The sequence below is a fragment of the Myotis myotis genome, unplaced genomic scaffold, assembly GCF_014108235.1.
Source record: "Myotis myotis isolate mMyoMyo1 unplaced genomic scaffold, mMyoMyo1.p scaffold_m19_p_2, whole genome shotgun sequence".
Classification (NCBI taxonomy): Eukaryota; Metazoa; Chordata; class Mammalia; order Chiroptera; family Vespertilionidae; genus Myotis; species Myotis myotis.
The window spans coordinates 143,336,111-143,354,621 of NW_023416324.1; the positions used below are offsets into that span (position 1 = coordinate 143,336,111).

The 18,511-nt window shown below is 36.8% G+C and overlaps 1 protein-coding gene across 8 annotated transcripts in view; it reads right to left on the reverse strand.

Annotated features, from left to right (window-relative positions):
* CBLB (Cbl proto-oncogene B) overlaps positions 1-18,511 on the reverse strand; it is a 251,550-nt gene that overhangs the window by 90,823 nt on the left and 142,216 nt on the right. For all 8 annotated transcript variants that reach the window (XM_036350236.1, XM_036350235.1, XM_036350231.1 and 5 more), the window contains 3 exons: positions 15,186-15,323; positions 12,004-12,091; positions 8,863-8,994 (listed from right to left, as the gene is read on the reverse strand). In XM_036350236.1, coding sequence (XP_036206129.1) covers positions 8,863-8,994; positions 12,004-12,091; positions 15,186-15,323 — 358 coding nt within the window. The remainder of the gene's footprint in view (positions 1-8,862; positions 8,995-12,003; positions 12,092-15,185; positions 15,324-18,511) is intronic.

Consider the following 18,511-nt stretch of genomic DNA (forward strand, 5'->3'; position numbering starts at 1 on the left):
CTTACCTACCAGTCAGAGCGTCTTCCCCTGTGGTGGTCAGTGCACGTTATAGTGAGTGGTTGAGTAGCCTTAGCAAATCATTAGCATACTATGCTTTGATTGGTTCAACGGCCAACCGGATGACTGGACACTTAGCATATTAGGCTTTTATTATATAGGATTGCCTTAAATGTGGTGGTGCCTGCTACTTATCTCTCTTAGAGAACTACACATTTATTTTTCCCCTGGCAAATTATGAATGTCTAAATACAGAACATCCATAAATCTTTTAAATCACATGTCATATTAAAATTAGAGCTTATTGATTTTCATCTATTGACTTTTTTGTGAATTACTGTTTTGCAGGCTCCTATGTCTTTCTTTAAATTATTTTGCAAAATCACAGGGAAAAACTAATCTTCCTTTTAATTAATTAAAATCCTTAGCAGTAATGCAAAATAAGACTGCAAATCCAATTGATAAATGTGTACCCATTTTTATTTTGATAGTAATATTTGAGGAGCATAGCCTAAAGTTTGTGCCATTCATTAGCCAAGAAGCCATTATCTAGATTCTAGGAAAAAACATAGAAGGAAAACTATTCCTTACTTCACACTTTATGTGGTAACCCTGCAATATCACTGATGCATAATATGCTATTACAAAAAGGAAAATGTACAGGAATTCAGGGTAAAGAAGAAAACTTTTTTGTTAAAATCCAAGGAAAAGTGTGGACCTGAAATAAAACCATCCCAGTTTTACCACCTAGAGTAGAACAGAAATACCACACCCAGCAAGATACTGTTTCAAAGAATGCCTCTAGAGAGGTGATTATTCAACTTATTTAGTATTCTGTGCAAACTCTGGCTTGCTTATTCAATTTATTAAATAACACAGATGTTTCAGGAGAAAAAAGTATCTGACACCCCTTCCCTTCTGAGGCATGACTAATGGGCCATTATGACAGCAATTAAAGAGTAACCGCTTGCAGCCTGTAACAACTGACACTGCTACTGTGCATTTCTTAGGGTTTCTGTTAATTACATAATATTTAAGTCTCCAATGAATTTCAATTAAACTAAAGTAGGTAGGTAAAGCTGGTGAAGAATGACTTGCTAAAAGTTCACACAGGCACAATGTTTTATGGTCAGGGTTTAATCTTTCCTATTGGACTCGGACAGATTTATCAGAGCTTCTTGGCAGACATGCAGCCTTTAAAATCTTTTCCGTATCAGCACGGTCAACCAAGGTAATAGAAAGTGACAACAAATATCTCAGATCCATAATTAAATTTGAAGGATAACAGGATGTTCATTTCAAGTAATTATTAATATCATGCCCCTTTATAAAACATACAGATTTCATTTTAACTTGAGGGTAGGGGCTGTTTCTTAGTGCTTTTCTTAGCTCAGAGATTAGCACAGAACATGGGAAATAGCAGCTGCTTGAGGAATGTTTCCTAAATAAATAACTGAGTGAATGAATGAATGGATTTGAGATCTTGCGGAATGATGATGAAACAATCCACTGCTGCTTTTACCAACCCAGTTAAGAGAAACAAAATAACAAATTATTCCTGTGCATAATTAAGTATAAAAACTTAATTTTTTCTCCACAGAAAAAAATGAATAAGAATATAAAACAAAAACACTGGCTTTCAAGTCAGAAAATATGGACTCTAGCCCTAACCAGTTTGGCCCAGTGGATAAAGCGTCGGCCTGCGGACTCAAGGGTCCCAGGTTCAATTCTGGTCAAGGGCATGTACCTTGGTTGCGGGCACATACCCAATGGGGAGTGTGCAGAAGACAGCTGATCAATGTTTCTCTCTCATTGATGTTTCTAACTCTCTATCCCTCTCCCTTCCTCTCTGTAAAAAAATCAATAAAATATATTTTATAAAAAGAAAATATGGACTCTAGCCCTGTACCATTTCAAATGAGAAAGTTGCAAATGAGTCATATTATTTTAACTACATGCATTTCTATCCAGAGACTTAATACTCATTTTCAGTTACATCTATAAGTTTAGATACAATTTTTTGGCAATATATTGTAGAACTATGGAAATGTTCAATAACTTTGTTCTCATATTAACTATCAATTAGGTAAGTTCAGTGAGCAGCTCACTGAGACTACAATGTGAGGATTTTAGAATAGCTAATGTTTGTCAACTACTGACATTACAAGACTTTTATTTTTACTCAGTAATGGGGCATTTTGCAACCACATGTCTAAATGATCATCAAACACTGCTGTTCATACAACAATATGAAAGCTGCCAAACAGATATGTTGGTTAGCAGGAAGCACCATGGTGTGAAATCTGTATGTGAATGTAGAAATATTCAGGTTACCCAAAGTAGAAATGTTCAGTAGCTGAAGTTTCCTTTTACCACTAAGACTATGTATGGAATATCACTCTGGAATTCTCAAACCTTGGCCTAAGAACAATTTTCTTCAAGGTGGAAAAAACTTGGAACAAGGGGTCACACTGCATGTTTCCTGGTGTAAAATGCAATAAAATAGAAACTTGGTCTTACTGCCTCTAGGGTAGTGTATTATTGCAAGCAAAAGAAGTAAAATAACATGGCTCAAAAATAAGTGGAAGAAGTAAAAATGTGAAAAGTTGAAGGGAATCACATAGCTACTGAACAGAACAAATGGGTCAGATCCGAGGTTTAAAATTCTTAGGATTCATTCTCAGCTTAAGCATGATAAAAATTACTTGAAAAGATTACAGCTACTTCTAAGAAGAGAAATAGAAAGAACTAAGACATTACAAGGCTTTTCCCAATAGATCTACAGTATCAATGTCTTTTTATTAAATGTAATCTAGCCCCCTTCTTCTCTTTCCTTTACAAAACCTATAGGATATAGTCATAAGTATTTACTAAGTAACTACCAATGTGTAGGTGGGTAGCATGCTCGTACAGTGAGAAGGATTCTAAAATAGGTAAAGCAATCCACACTCTAGAGGAGAAACAGGTAAATATGTAAATGTTTACAATATGAATACAATGAAGTAAGAGCTCACAGGAACATATACCAGAAAATGTCTATTAATCACGAACAGTCTTATGTAGGAAGAATTAAAAAATAATGCTGAAATGATTCCTTAGCATACCTTTCATTAATCTATATGCAAAATTCTATGATCTGATTAAGATGTTAATAACTTTAGGGGAGAAACCAAGATGGTGGCATAGGTAAACACCGGAGTTTGCTGCCTAGAACAACCACTTCAAAAATACAACTAAAAGACGAACGGACATCATCCAGAACGACAGGAAGGCTGGCTGAGTGGAAATTCTACTAGAAAGAAAGAGAAAAGCATACTGAGACTCAGAGGAGGTGCAGTACTTAAGTAAAATACTAAGGTGCGGAGGTGCATGCGGAGCGGGCTGGCGGCTGAGGGTGCGGTTGTCGTTTTCAATCAGGAGGGAGTCTCAGGCTCTGAGCTCCAGTTCCAGGCGAGTCTCTAGGGACCTAGACTCATACGGGAGAAGCGGGACTGTCTGGCATCGGTTGGAACTCGAGGGCAGCTTTCCCTCGGAGGGGCTTGCAGCGATTACCGGGACACTGAGAAGCAGAGCCTCTGAGGGCAAGACAGAGCAGCCATAACTGCTAGCCCCACCCTGTTGATCCCGTGGGACCCGCCCTGCCCAAGCCCTGCAGGGAGGCTTTTGCTGGATAGCCTCAGGCAAAGGCTAGATTAGCACCTCCCTAGAGATCCAGGAGCCAGGAAACCCAGAGGTCAGAGTGGGACCATCCAGTTTGCAGCCCCATGGAACCATAAAGGACACACTCAGGGGGCAGACTCAGGGAGCACCAAAGCCCCATTGAAGCAAGTCTTGCCCCAGAGGGGTGTCTCCAGCAAAGAAGTTCTCCCACTGCAGACAGACCTGATTCTCACAGCCAATGGGCCTGGAGGTCAATTCCTCCCAGTGATAACTACAACAATCAAGGCTTAACTACAACAAGACTGCGCACAAAGCCCACAAGGGGGTGCACCAAGAGTGTCCTCCTCAGGTAATTGGGGAGGCTGAACCACTGGGTCCTAGAGGACACTCAGCACAGAAAACCACTTTATCAACACAGGGAAGCCTAAAAAATGTGGAGACAAAGAAAAAGGACACAAATGACAGAAATGGAGGAAAGCAAACTACTGGATATAGAGTTCAAAACCACACTTTTAAGGTTTTTCAAGAATTTTTTAGAAACTGCCAATAAACTTAATGAGATCTACAAGAAATCTAATGAGACCCTCGAGGTTGTGATAAAGGACCAACTAGAAATTAAGCATACACTGACTGAAAGAAAGAATATTATACAGAGACCCAACAGCAGACTAGAGGATTGCAAGAATCAAGTTAACGATGTGAAATACGAAGAAGCAAAAAACACTCAACCAGAAAAGCAAAATGAAAAAAGAATCCAAAAATACAAAGATAGTGTAAGGAGCCTCTGGGACAGCTTCAAGCGTACCAACATCCGAATTATAGGGGTGCCAGAAGATGAGAGACAGCAAGATACTGAAAACCTATTTGAAGAAATAATGACAGAAAACTTCCCCTACCTGGTGAAAGAAACAGACTTGCAAGTCCAGGAAGCGCAGAGAACCCCAAACAAAAGGAATCCAAAGAGGACCACACCAAGACACATCATAATTAAAATGCCAAGAGCAAAAGACAAAGAGAGAATCTTAAAAGCAGCAAGAGAAAGATAGTTACCTACAAGAGGGTACCCATACGAATGTCAGCTGATTTCTCAACAGAAACTTTGCAGGTCAGAAGGGAGTGGCAAGAAATATTCAAAGTAATGAATGCCAAGAACCTACAACCAAGATTACTTTATCCAGCAAAGCTATCATTCAGAATTGAAGGTCAGATAAAGAGCTTCACAGATATGAAAAAGCTAAAGGAGTTCATCACCACCAAACCAGTATTATATGAAATGCTGAAAGGTATCCTTTAAGAAGAGGAAGAAGAAGAAGGTAAAGATACAAATTATGAACAACAAATACACATCTATCAACAAGAGAATCTGAAAATCAAGTGAATAATCTGATGAATAGAATGAACTGGTGATTATAATAGAATCAGGGGCATAGAAAGGGAATGGACTGACTATTCTTGGGGGGGGGGGGAGGAAAGGGGTGTGGGGGATCCGGGAAGAGACTGGACAAAAATCGTGCACCTATGGATGAGGCCAGTGGATGGGGAGTGAGGGAGGAGGGTGGGGTGGTAACTGGGTGGAGGGGAGTTATGGGGGGAAAAAGAGGAACAAATGTAATAATCTGAATAAAGATTTAATTAATAAAAAAAAAGATGTTAATAACTTTAATATCTAATGCCATGAGTGTGATTTATTTCAATTATTTCAACTTGAGTACTTTTGAATTGTTCATCTTTTGTGACTACTTTACTTAGTAAATGACTGCTTTATTACTATAGTCTTACATAGCTCCTTCTAAAATTTTACTCAGACTGTTTTCAGTGCTTGGCAATTGATGCACTTCCTCAATTTCTAAAAGTAAAACAGAATTATTTCAAAGTAAAACAGAGAAATAGAAAATGGTAATAATTTATGAATATGACTGGACATATCCTCATATAAGACCATTAGGCCAGAATGAAAAACTATGAAGTGAATCAAGGAATTGATCTGCTACTAGCAAGAGGAACTGCACCATCTGGAATGCATAGTGATACACAGAAAAGGTGTGGCGATGCAAAGTGCAAAGAGTAATAAAACACCAATGACAACTGGGAACTAGTCCCTTGTCTTTTGCACATAACAACCTATTGCAAATAGTTCGCAAACTTACTATGTAAAATATATAGTATTGGTCCTGAGATTTTAAAAGATATATTTCTTTCAAGAAGTATACAGAAAGTAAAATGAAATCTTTTTTGTTTGTTTCTTTTATATCCAGCCATCCTCTTTTATTCTCCCTAGGCCACAGGTAAACAGCTATTTTGTACAATGCTTTCAACAATAACCTTAGTTAATCAAAGGTGTCTGCCAAACTCATGGGAACTTTTAACCCACAACTTCCAAGTATGAGGTAAGTATCAAGTTAAAGCTGCCAGGTCCTACAATATGCCTGCATGTCTCTGCTCTAAGACCAGGGCTCCGAGAAGAGGCTGAAATGCACAGGCCATCCAAGGAGGCAAAGTACTCTGAGTTTATATCAGCCTAAAATTTTGGTGTTCTTTGGAGAGGAATGCAAATGTTTAGTTTTTTTGTACCTGTGAGAACCATATTACCACACTCAAAGCTAAGTCAATTCAAAGGCTGACACATAATTGCCTCAGTCAGTTTAATCCTTGCCCTGAAATGCTGAGTGGGTACCAAATAAAGCAAAGCACCGTAAGTAGTCCCATCCCAGTCAATGTGGCACATCAGAAACATGTCTAGCACTTTCTACCGATACATTTGAAACACAGTTGCAAACAGTTTGCCTTCTACCAGCTTAACTAAATTTACTGTAAGTTACTTATAAAAAGAAATTTTTAAGTCTGCAAACCATTATTGTTAACACTAAGGGCCCAGTGCACAAAAATTTGTGCACTCAGCTGGGGGGGTTAAAGGGGAGGTTCCCTCAGCCTGACCTGTGTCCTCTTGCAGTCTGGGACCCCTCAGGGGATGACCACCTGCTGGCTTAGGCCCCCTCCCCGGGGACTGGGCCTAAGATGGCAGTCAGACATCCCTCTGGCAGCCCGGGAGCCCTCGGGGAATGTCCACTTGCCAGCGGGGAGCAGGCCTAAGCTGCAGTCGGACATCCTCAGCGCTGCTGAGGAGGCAGGAGATGCTCTCACCACCACTGCTGTACTGGCAGCCGTCAGCCTGGCTTGTGGCTAAGCAGAGCTCCCCCTGTGGGAGCGCACTGACCACCAGGGGGCAGCTCCTGCATTGAGCGTCTGCCCCCTAGTGGTCAGTGTGTGTCACAGTGACCAGTAATTCCCAGTCGTTCTGCTGTTAGGGTCAATTTGCATGTTACCCTTTTATTATATAGGACAGAGGCCTGGTGCATGGATGGGGGCTGGCTGGTTTGCCCTGAAGGGTGTCCTGGATCAGGGTGGGGTCCCGCTGGGGTGCCTGGCCAGCCTGGGTGAGGGGCTGATGACTGTTTTCAGGCTGGCCATGGCCCCCAGCCACCCAAGCTCCCGGTGGAGGCTGGCTGGAAGCAGGTATCTGGGATTTGTTTATCTTCTATAATTGAAACTTTATTTCCTTGAGCAGAGCCCACAGCCGGGAAGGTCAGGCGGGAAGCTTGGCTTCCTCCATTGCCAGGGCAACCAAGCCTCCTGCTTGCTCCAGCTCCGTGGCTGCTGGCCGTCATCTTGGTTGGGTTAATTTGTATATAGTTGCTCTGATTGGCTGGTAGGCATGGCTTGGGGCGTAGCAGAAGTGTGGTCAATTTGCATGTTTCTCTTTTATTAGATTAGATAACTTACTTAAACATGTGCCCAGAAGATGAGAATGAGCTTCCTGACACCATTCTGAGCATCCCCCTTCCTGCAACTTCTCCTACACTATGTAAAATTCACCAACATCATGAAGGAATAAAGGGAAATCATGGCAAGGATATCAAGAAAAACTAAAGTAAAATAGAACCTTGATGCATATTAAAAGAGAGAAGTATAAGAATGTTCAACAATTTTTACTGAGGTTACAAAGACATCAGGAGTTCAGGAATGGCTTTGAAAACGTAACTGCATTGTAATTCATTTCCTAGGTCTTCCTCTTTTTCTTCATATATTTTTTAAGTATCCTCTCAGGAAGTAGGAGGCCCTTTTTATAAGATGGTGAAAAAGTGAAAGTCATTATATTTTGTTACCAAGTAATGAGTTCAGCAGGCATCACGGCTCCTCTAGTCTGCACCCTTCCCTGAACCTAAGGCTTCCTTCCTCAGGAGGGCAGAGCTTCTGGGGTGGAGAGAAGATCAGGACTGAGAGGGCTTAAGAATAGGGTAGGGATGTCAATTACATACTCAACTGCAAGTCTTTAAAAAGGCTTGAAAGTTAATTATTTCCTTTCTAACTAAACCCCATCAACAATATTCATTTCAACATTGGTTATATTAAACAGCAGTTTAAAAATGGCTTGATGAAAATATTCTGGATATTGGAGGATATGCAATATATTCTGGTATTTGGAGCATATGCAAAATTGGAAATCTGTCCAAAGAGCCATTTTAAAATCTCACCTTTCATTACAGATGAAAACAGGTAAGAAGGCCCTTGGGGAAACCAATTATTCTCTAGGTCTTATTCAAAAACATCAAATCAATTTATATTTATTGAACATCTGCCTAATTTATCTTAGATTCTGCAATTTATCTTAGATTCTGTTTCTGTAAACTGAAAAATTTAATGCCTGTTTCTGTGGGAACTATAAGTATTTCGGAAGCATGTCCTGTTTGATTTTCCTATTTTAGACTTATGGAGCAACCACAGACATGTGTGAGACAGGAGCTACACCGCCTCAGGAGAAGAGGTATGGTTTAAATATCAACCTACGCTTTATCTACTGGAGTTTACTTAGCTTTGGAATCTGACATACTATAAGTAGATTCTGATCTACAGTAAATCATGTAAATGTAGTTAATTGGTAATAGATAAGGGACTTTTTGAAATCAATAGTGTTATAGAAGGACTACTTAAAACTAATATAAACTTACACATGCAAAAGGAGAAATCTAAAAACAACAAAAATATATTACATAAAAGAAACTTAAACATATGAATTTTCTTAACAACTATTCACACAAAACACTTCTCAGTATTATTTCCTGAATCAAGATGAAGAAAACTGAAAAGACAGATATTGTTAAGGAATATAAGGGAGAATTCAAGTTGCTAATTAAACCTGGATTATACCTGCCATGCTGTAAGGCAAGAGGTGCACATCAAATGCCCACAGGGCTCAATCTTGACATCTTTGTCGTTCTCAGCACAAATTTTACAGAGCTGGAAAGTGGAGCCCATTTCACAATATAATTCATATTGTTCCTGCAATTTGGGCAAAAAAGTAACATTAATGTTATTTCTTGCACGAACTGTTAACATTAAATATTCTCAAATACCATGACTTGCTCCTGTCAGGATTATGTTGCCATTTGTGACATGTTTTAAATTGATAAAGGTAATTTGGTCTACAAAAAAAATTTTTTTTTAAGGATTTGAGCTTTTATTAAAAGGCAACGGTATAAGCTCTTTTACTACTTGGGTTTATTTAATGTTTTATACCATTCTTTTAGAAAAAGACTGGCTTCAAAAGTCACAGTGAGCCCTAGCTGGTTTGGTTCAGTGGATAGTGTCAGCCTGTGGACTGAAGGGTCCCAGGTTTGTATCCAGTCAAGGCCACATGCCCGGGTTGAGGGCTCGATCCCCAGTAGGGTGCGTGCAAGAGGCAGCCGATCAATGATTCTCTCTCATCCTTAATGTGTCTATCTCTCTCTCTCTTTCCCTTCTTCTCTGAAATCAATAAAAACATAATTAAAAAAATAGAGTGATACAAAAGACAAGCATGGTTTTAAAAAGCAATGTAATTAACTTTATTTTTTTTGTAAATGCCACATGCTCATCTAATTTTATTGTCAAATTACCAAAATCTATGAATAAACATGATTCTGGCTGAACATTAAATTTTATTTCTTAGATACCTATAGAAATTCCAGAATGGAAGGAAAGTAGCATTTGCCAAGCCCTTCCTGCATGTTTGGTACTGTGACCCACATTTATATGTCATGTAATCTCCAAAGCATAATAAGATATATTGAATTTAAAAAAATAATAATTGAGGCCCAATAAGTTTAAATTTTCCTCAAATTCTATATTAAATTTCTAAATTGCATACTTTCCCCGCAATCTTAATCACTTCAGCAACCAAAAATTGATTTATTAAAACTCTGATTTACTAGTTCAGAACCTTTTGGCATAGTACAATTTTCAGTGTTCAAATATTGAAAAGATCTGTCACAAAGGAGATACAAATATATTGGTGAGTGTAAAGAAAATACAAAAAAAGGTGTTATTTAATTGGGATACAAAAAAAGAAATTATAGAAATAAAATTTGTTTAAATAAGGCAATGCTCTAATCTAGAAAGTGCCTAGGTACCTGGTACTGGTAGGATAAATAAATGACAATATTTAATCCCTAATCTACTAAAAGATTTTACAATCTTGGTGAGGAAAAAAAATATAGATATATACATAAATAGATACACAAATATGCACATATGCACAGTAATATGTAAATTATGCCTACCATAATGAATATATGTGTGACTATATAAATAATTTTTTTTAATTTAAGGAAAAATACAAGAGAGAATAGATCAAGATGGAAAAAAATAAATCTAAAGTAATCCAAAATAAATTATAAATCACTGAAGTCCCTAAAATAACTGATAAGTTTTTAGGTAGGTTATGACATCCAAAGGACCAATTTGCAATTATAAAAAAAAAATTACCATAACCTAAAAACCTAGATGCAGAATTTAATTCAATGTAATGGGTACACTAGTCAAATATGTATGAGTCATTTAGGAAATGGTACTATTCTTAAATATGTATTTTAAAGCAATGGCTTTATAAAAAAAAAATTTATGAAATATAAAATTTTTGTATTAAAATATTATATACTATAGAATCACTATATAATTTAAAAAATGGAAGTCATATATTACATTTTAAAAACTGCCCACAAACTGTACATATGTCAACAAATATAATAATATCAAGACCACTGGGACTAAAATCTAAAGAATTAGAAATAAAATGAAAAAGTATCTATTGTCTTCCCCAAAACCATTAATTTCTGTTTTTTATTAGATTTTTATTTATTATACACATCACAAAGCCCAGCCAGTGTGGGGTCAGTTGGTTGAGCATCATCCCATGCACCAAGAGGTCTCTGGTTCAATTACTGGTCAAGGCACATGCCTGGGTTGTGGGCTCAATCCCCACTAGGGAGTGTGCAAGAAGCAGCTGATTGATGTTTTTCTCTCATAGATGTTTCTATCTCTCCCTCTCTCTCTAAAACATCAATAAAAACATATTTTAAAAATATGTTATAAAACATTTTAAAATTAGATTATAAAATGCTTTCATACTCTCCCTGGCTCCCCAATATTTTTACTTACTCAGTTACAAACACTGTTACCAGTTTGGTGTTTCTTAATTTTTATTTTCTAAAATTATTTTAATGTGTTCATATGTGCTCATTTCTTTATTCACAGAAATTAAACTTACACAGTGTAATTTTACAAATTGAAATGTTATATAATTGAGTGTCCCATAAATGGAAGATTTTTACATAAAATGCAGAAGTGCCCATGTGAATATGTAGAACTACCATCCTCCTGCTAATGACTTTTCAGTGTAATACAGTATGGGTATAATTTTTTTAAACTATGATAGAATATTTCAGTATTTTGTAAGTTTCCATTTTTATGAAAAATGCTAAAGCAAACACCTGGGGTATAGAGCTTTGTGTATATATGCAAGTGGCTTATATATGGAATCTAGAGTCAAAGGTATTTTTATTTAGATTTTGGTAATTCCTGAATGTCACCCAGTTACAGTCCCATTCATAATCTATGAGGCTGCTAACAATGGATTTATAAAAATATAATTATTATCTTCAAAAGGGTTCACTTATTCATTTGACTCTAAAAGCTAATGCCTATAAATTATCCTAATCTGCTATGGAGTTTCCTAAACCTATGGCTCTTGTCATATTTATCTACCTACATTTGGATTTATCTACCTATCTCCCCCAAAAACTAACAAAATTATATTGGAAGCAAGAACATTAATGGCAAAAATTTTTATTTAAAAAATGGAAAAAGTCATGTGTTTTTTTTTCTTTCAAACACCCTTAGAATTCCATAAGTATCTTTTGCATTAAGTGTCTACACATGATTTTGGCTCTAGTGTAAGTAGAGAACCTTATTTATGTCAAAACATTCTAGATACTTATTAATTATAAATGCATTTGCACAAATTGTCCTTACCTGTGTAACTTTTATATGATCGTGTGGTGTAGGTTCACATAATCCAGTTAAATCAGGATTGTAACTCCTCCCATCAGGATAAAGGTAGCTGAAATTTAAAGATAAATTTTATTATTATAAATTTATATTTTAATTGCAACTAGGTTATTTTATCAGATTCTTCTATATTAAAGCACACATTTGAATACTTCCTTTTTATTTAACTTATATCAAGAACCTATTCCATCTCTATTTCCATAATATTATGTTATTTTTAAAACACTTAAAATCTAGAATCATTTTCACATAAGAAATATATAACAAATATGAACTCAGCCACTAAGCAACCATTTTCAAATAAATACCTTTACTGTATGTCTGTTAGGTAATTTAAAATTTTATTTTACTGGTCTCTCATGTTCTATTCCAATATACTTTGAACATGCATATTTTTGAAATTCTTACATTTTTCATCTGAAGCACAGTTAATGTTAAATGTATCATTTTAAACCATATTTAACATAAGGAGAGAAAAATGAAATTAAAGCCCATAATTTCCCCAAAAAGTTATTCAAATATTTATATGGTGTCCCTGTTTCTCCACTTTCCCGTTCTCTCTTTCTATCTCACCTCTACTCGCCAACACATTTAAAGAAATTAGAAAGTGTTACAAGTCCATGTTCCATTTACTTCAAATCAAGCTATAAACACAGTTTTATGAACATAACCTTCCATTATTAGAGAGAACTGAAAGAACTAACTCTCTAAAGTTATAGTAATAATGCCATCTTGCGGTGCTAAAACAGTTTTTACTAAGAAATTCATTAAAAATTAAGTTTATTGGATTGGTAAATATCTATTTTTCATTTTTTAATGGCAGTATTACTGTTGGATTTTTTCAATTTATTGCTATGACTAATTTTGTTCAGTATCTTTCTGTGCTAAATGGCTTAAATGAAAAATTAAGAATATATTACTACAGTGGTGAATATTTTAAAGGGCAAACTATACTAAAACTACTCTGTGAAATAACAAAAAAATTTATCCTTAAATAGTCTATAAATATGTTAGTGTTCAAATTTACCTAGGAAAACCAGAAAAAATTAACTTAGAGAACAGACAATTCTCAAATTGTAAGGAACGAATCAACGAGATAAATCTTTAAGACTTAGGAAAAGTGGTTGATTATATCTGAATATGATACAAAGTTATAGTGTCATTATGGGGATGGGATAAAATTCTACAAATATTAAATGAAGAGTGATAAGCAAAAATTGATAAGAAACTTTCTTTTTATACCCTAAAGTGGCCAATTTTAAAAATTATTATATAACATTTTGATCATTGCACTTCAAAAACATGAAATTCTATGAAGTCAGAAATGAAAGATTACAAATATGACAATAAGACTGTTAGAGCAGAGGTAAAAACCATCTCTTTATTTAATGTGTAAAGAAAGGACAATTCCATGACTACTATCCTCAGTAAACAAGGGCTACTGATGAGCCCCTTTACAAAGGCTGTGAAGGAAGAAAAAAATGGCTGGTTATCCAAGTAAATTTATCACTTATATCATATAATATTGGATTAAATATCAGGAAAGAACAGCTGACCCTGATGATAGCTGGACTAAGATAGATGATATGCCTCCCATGTTTCTACTAATCTTAAAACAAAAAATGATATAATTAATGTAATATCTATTTTAACCTAATCTAAAACCTGATCTACCTATCAGATTAAAATTCTGATCTGATCTATTTTTAATCTAATTCATCCCTAAAGTACAAATTCAACTCATCAAATACCCCTGAAGATGTGTGTGTGCATGTGTGTTTGTGTCAATATTAACAGTTAATTTATGTAGGCGTTCAGACCAGGGGTGGGCAAACTTTTTGACTCGAGGGCCACAATAGGTTCTTAAACTGGACCGGAGGGCCGGAACAAAAGCATGGAGTATTTGTGTGAACTAATATAAATTCAAAGTAAACATCATTACATAAAAGGGTACGGTCTTTTTTTTTTTTTAGTTTTATTCATTTCAAACAGGCCGGATCTGGCCCGTGGGCCATAGTTTGCCACGGCTAGGCTAGACTATTGATTAAAAATCAGAGTTTTGGTTTTGATTGACTTTTGAAAAATAGATGGAAGGCATTGTAAACAATATACATAAGCCATATCAAATCGCAGAGTTGCCCACTCACAACCTCTATTTATAAATTCAACCTTTAAAGCATATTTTCTTAAAAGTAAGAATTCTACAATCATAGTGCATCAAAGCTATACATGTGAATCTCTGCTGCACTAAAGGTCAAGTATAACTAACTGAGAACAGCAAATTTATCATAATTAAGAGAAAAAAATAGTACCACAGTTTGCCATACAATTCTCATAAGTATTTCTAGAAAGCTCACAACTTTAAAAATGCATTATTTTTCTTCATATAGATCCCATCACTAATTTTTTGTACTTTTTTTTTTTACAATTACTTTTGAAAAGGTAACACTTAAATCATTTGTTCTTTGCTGACTCTGGTGGACCTCCTCCTGCTAGGTTTCTATCACAAGCCATGGCAATTGAATCACCTATGTCTCCAAGTTACTCAGCAAAGCAAAGCGCTCAACAGTCAGTGTGATGAAGCGACACTGGAAATACAACAAAAGGAGGAAGTGGCATAGGACTAAAATGAATGACAGATATGTATACTATGAAGGGACTTACCAGGTTGCCTAAACTTTGTGGGTGGGCAAAAGTAGGCTTACAGTTGTTTGTATGCAAAATAATACAAGAATGAATAAATAATAATACAAGGATAAACTGTTTTGCATCCTCACAATTGTAAACCAGCTTTTACTTTTGCCCACCCATATGTGTGTGTGTGTGTGTGTGTGTGTGTGTGTGTGCTTTGTATGTTTAATATCTATTTTAAAACAACTTTTTGATAAAAGATATAAAATCTCATTGCCATTTCATGTTGGGATGTATTTGCTATAAACATAGGTAAATTCAAAAAAGTAGGTTACCTTCAAATAACGATTTTAAAAAGATAAACAATAAAAACAAAGGAGCATCCATTTCTTAGTCTTGAAATAAAAAGCAAGCAATCACATCACCAGCCTCACACTATCCATTTTCTCCATCTCAGAGCGGCCTGTATTTTTCATATTTGTGAATGTGCCCTGATGCCCATTTCTCATACTCACAATCCTTCTCTGCTGCCATCAATCAGTGCTTGAAATAAGGGCTTGTTATGAGGTATGGTCTGTAAGATATTGCCATCCCCTGTCACATAGCCGATGGCCCACTGTCCCAATCTAGTGCAGCTTAACCGGAAAATGTAGCTGTAAAACATGAGGAAATTTTGTTTAATCACCTTTGAAATGTACTACACAATTCGTTAAGTTTTTTAAGATAAAGAATAAACAGAATTATTTAGAATTCCTAATATAAATTTTCCTTCTAAATTATTTTAACAGTTGTACTTCTCTATGTATTGAACTGTAACAGAAGCAATGATCATTTCATTTAAATGTCTCCAGAGTTATACGAGAAAGTAATTGAAGTTGTAAAGTGATTTATTGCCATCACCATTAGGTAATGCCCTGGCTGGTGGTTAGAACATCACCCCGTGCACTGAAGGGTTGCAGGTTCAATTCCTAATCAGGGCACACACCCAGGTTGTGGGTTTGATCCCCAGTCAGGGTGTATAGGGGAGACAACCAATCGATGTTTCTCTCTCTCACTACCCCCCCTCCACTCTCTCTTCCTCTCTCTCTTGAATCAATGAAAAAAACATATGCTTGGGTGACGATTTTAAAAAACAGAAAAGGGGAGAGAACCAAGATGGCGGCATAGGTTCACGCCAGAGTTTGCTGCCTTGAACAACTACTTCAAAAGTGAAACTAAAAAACGGAAGGGACATCACCCAGAACCACTGGAACGCTGGCTGAGTGGAAGTCCTACAACTAGGAGGAAAGAGAAACGCATACGGACACTCAGAGGAGGCGCAGTGCTGAAGTCAAATTCTGAGGTGCAGAGTGCGCGGAGGGCGCGGTTGGCGTTTTCAATCGGGAGGGAGTCGCAGACTCTGAGCTCCAGAACAGGTGAGTCTTTAGGGACCCAGACTCAAACGGGAGAAGCGGGACTGTCTGGCTTCAGTCAGAGTGAGTGCAACTTTCTCTCCGAGCTTTGCAGTGGGTGCTGGGACTCAGAGAGGCAGAGCCCCTGGGGACAGGACTGAGAGCCGCCATAACTGCTCTCTCCGGCCCACCCTGTTGATCCTGTGCGACCAGCCCTGCCCAAGCCCTGCACAGAGGCATTTGCCGGATAGCCTCAGGCAAAGGCTAGATTAGCACCTCCCTAGAGGACAGAAGTTCTCTCACTGCAGACACAGCTGATTCTCATAGCCACTTGGCCTGGAGGTCAAACCCTCCCTGGTATTAGCTACAACAATCAAGGTTTAACTATAAGACTGCGAACAAAGACCACTAGGGGGTGCACCAAGGAAGCATAACAAAATGCGGAGACAAAGAAACAGGACAAAATTGTCAATGGAAGATAGAGAGTTCAGAACCACACTAATAAGGTCTCTCAAGAACTGTTTAGAAGCCACCGATAAACTTAATGAGATCTACAAGAAAACTAATGAGACCCTCGATGTTATATTGGGGAACCAACTAGAAATTAAGCACACACGGACTGAAATAACGAATATTATACAGACTCCCGACAGCAGACCAGAGGAGCGCAAGAATCAAGTCTATGATTTGAAATGCGAGGAAGCAAAAAACACCCAACCGGAAAAGCAAAATGAAAAAAGAATCTAAAAATGCGAGGATAGTGTAAGGAGCCTCTGGGACAGCTTCAAGCGTACCAACATCAGAATTATAGGGGTGCCAGAAGATGAGAGAGAGCAAGATATTGAAAACCTATTTGAAGAAATAATTAATGACAGAAAACTTCCCCCACCTGGTGAAAGAAATGGACTTACAGGTCCAAGAAGCGCGGAGAACCCCAAACAAAAGGAATCCAAAGAGGACCACACCAAGACACATCATAATTAAAATGCCAAGAGCAAAAGACAAGGAGAGAATCTTAAAAACAGCAAGAGAAAGAAACTCAGTTACCTACAAGGGAATACCCATACGACTGTCAGCTGATTTCTCAACAGAGACTTTGCAGGCCAGAAGGGAGTGGCAAGAAATATTCAAAGTGATGAATACCAAGAACCTACAACCAAGATTACTTTATCCAGCAAAGCTATCATTCAGAATTGAAGGTCAGATAAAGAGCTTCACAGATAAGGAAAAGCTAAAGGAGTTCATCACCACCAAACCAGGATTATATGAAATGCTGAAAGGTATCCTTTAAGAAGAGGAAGAGGAAGAAAAAGGTAAAGATACAAATTATGAACAACAAATATGCATCTATCAACAAGTGAATCTAAGAATCAAGTGAATAAATAATCTGATGAACAGAATGAACTGGTGATTATAATAGAATCAGGGACATAGAAAGGGAATGGACTGATTATTCTTGGGGGGGAAAGGGGTGTGGGAGATGCGGGAAGAGACTGGACAAAAATCGTGCACCTATGGATGAGGACAGGGGGTGGGGAGTGAGGGCGGAGGGTGGGGCGGGAACTGGGAGGAGGGGAGTTATGGGGGGGGAAAAAAGAGGAACAATTGTAATAATCTGAACAATAAAGATTTAATTAAAAAAAAAATAAAAAACAGAAAAGGAAAGAAAGTGCTGGTGGTAGAAACAGCTATGAAAAATCATTTGGAAATTAAAAATAAAATACATGGGTAAAAATTTAATTCCCTGACAGAAATTGAGCCAGTTTCTACTGTGGAATTCAATTACTTTATAATTTAAAAATTATACAGTTTCGGATGTTAATAATTTGTATTATTATTGAAAAAAATGTTTTTTATCACAAATTCTAGCCATTCATCTTTAAATAAGAGCTCAAAAGAGCTAATCTATGAATATTAAGAACCTCACTTTGGTTATAGAACCTTACGAAATAACTTCTCAAGAAAATGTAAAAACATCCTCCCAGACAGCCTGAAAACAGAGTATCAACCTATTAATTACAGACATCCTTAATTGGATCAAAAAATTCCACACAGCCTTATTATGACTGTCAGTTGGATCCCAAATACAGCACAACCTGAGAAACCCCAATGTCCGTGGCAAAGGCCCAACTATTCTCTTTACCATGAAGCCAACAAGATGAAATACTTTCCAAGACAAAGGACCACTTAAATATATATTTTGTAAAGCAAATATATATCAAAATTATTTGATTTGTTCATTAAATGAGTTTTCCTAAACACATTTTCAATGCCCTATCACACTTTACATATTATAATTTACCACAGACTAAACATTTCATCTTTAACTAACTAACACTTAACAGAATAAATCGTTACAAGGCAGGATGAGAAAAAAAAGAAGACATCTTTTCAGAGAGCACTAACTTTTCATTCAGAGAACTATTCTAATAGTGATGAGACCTGGTTTT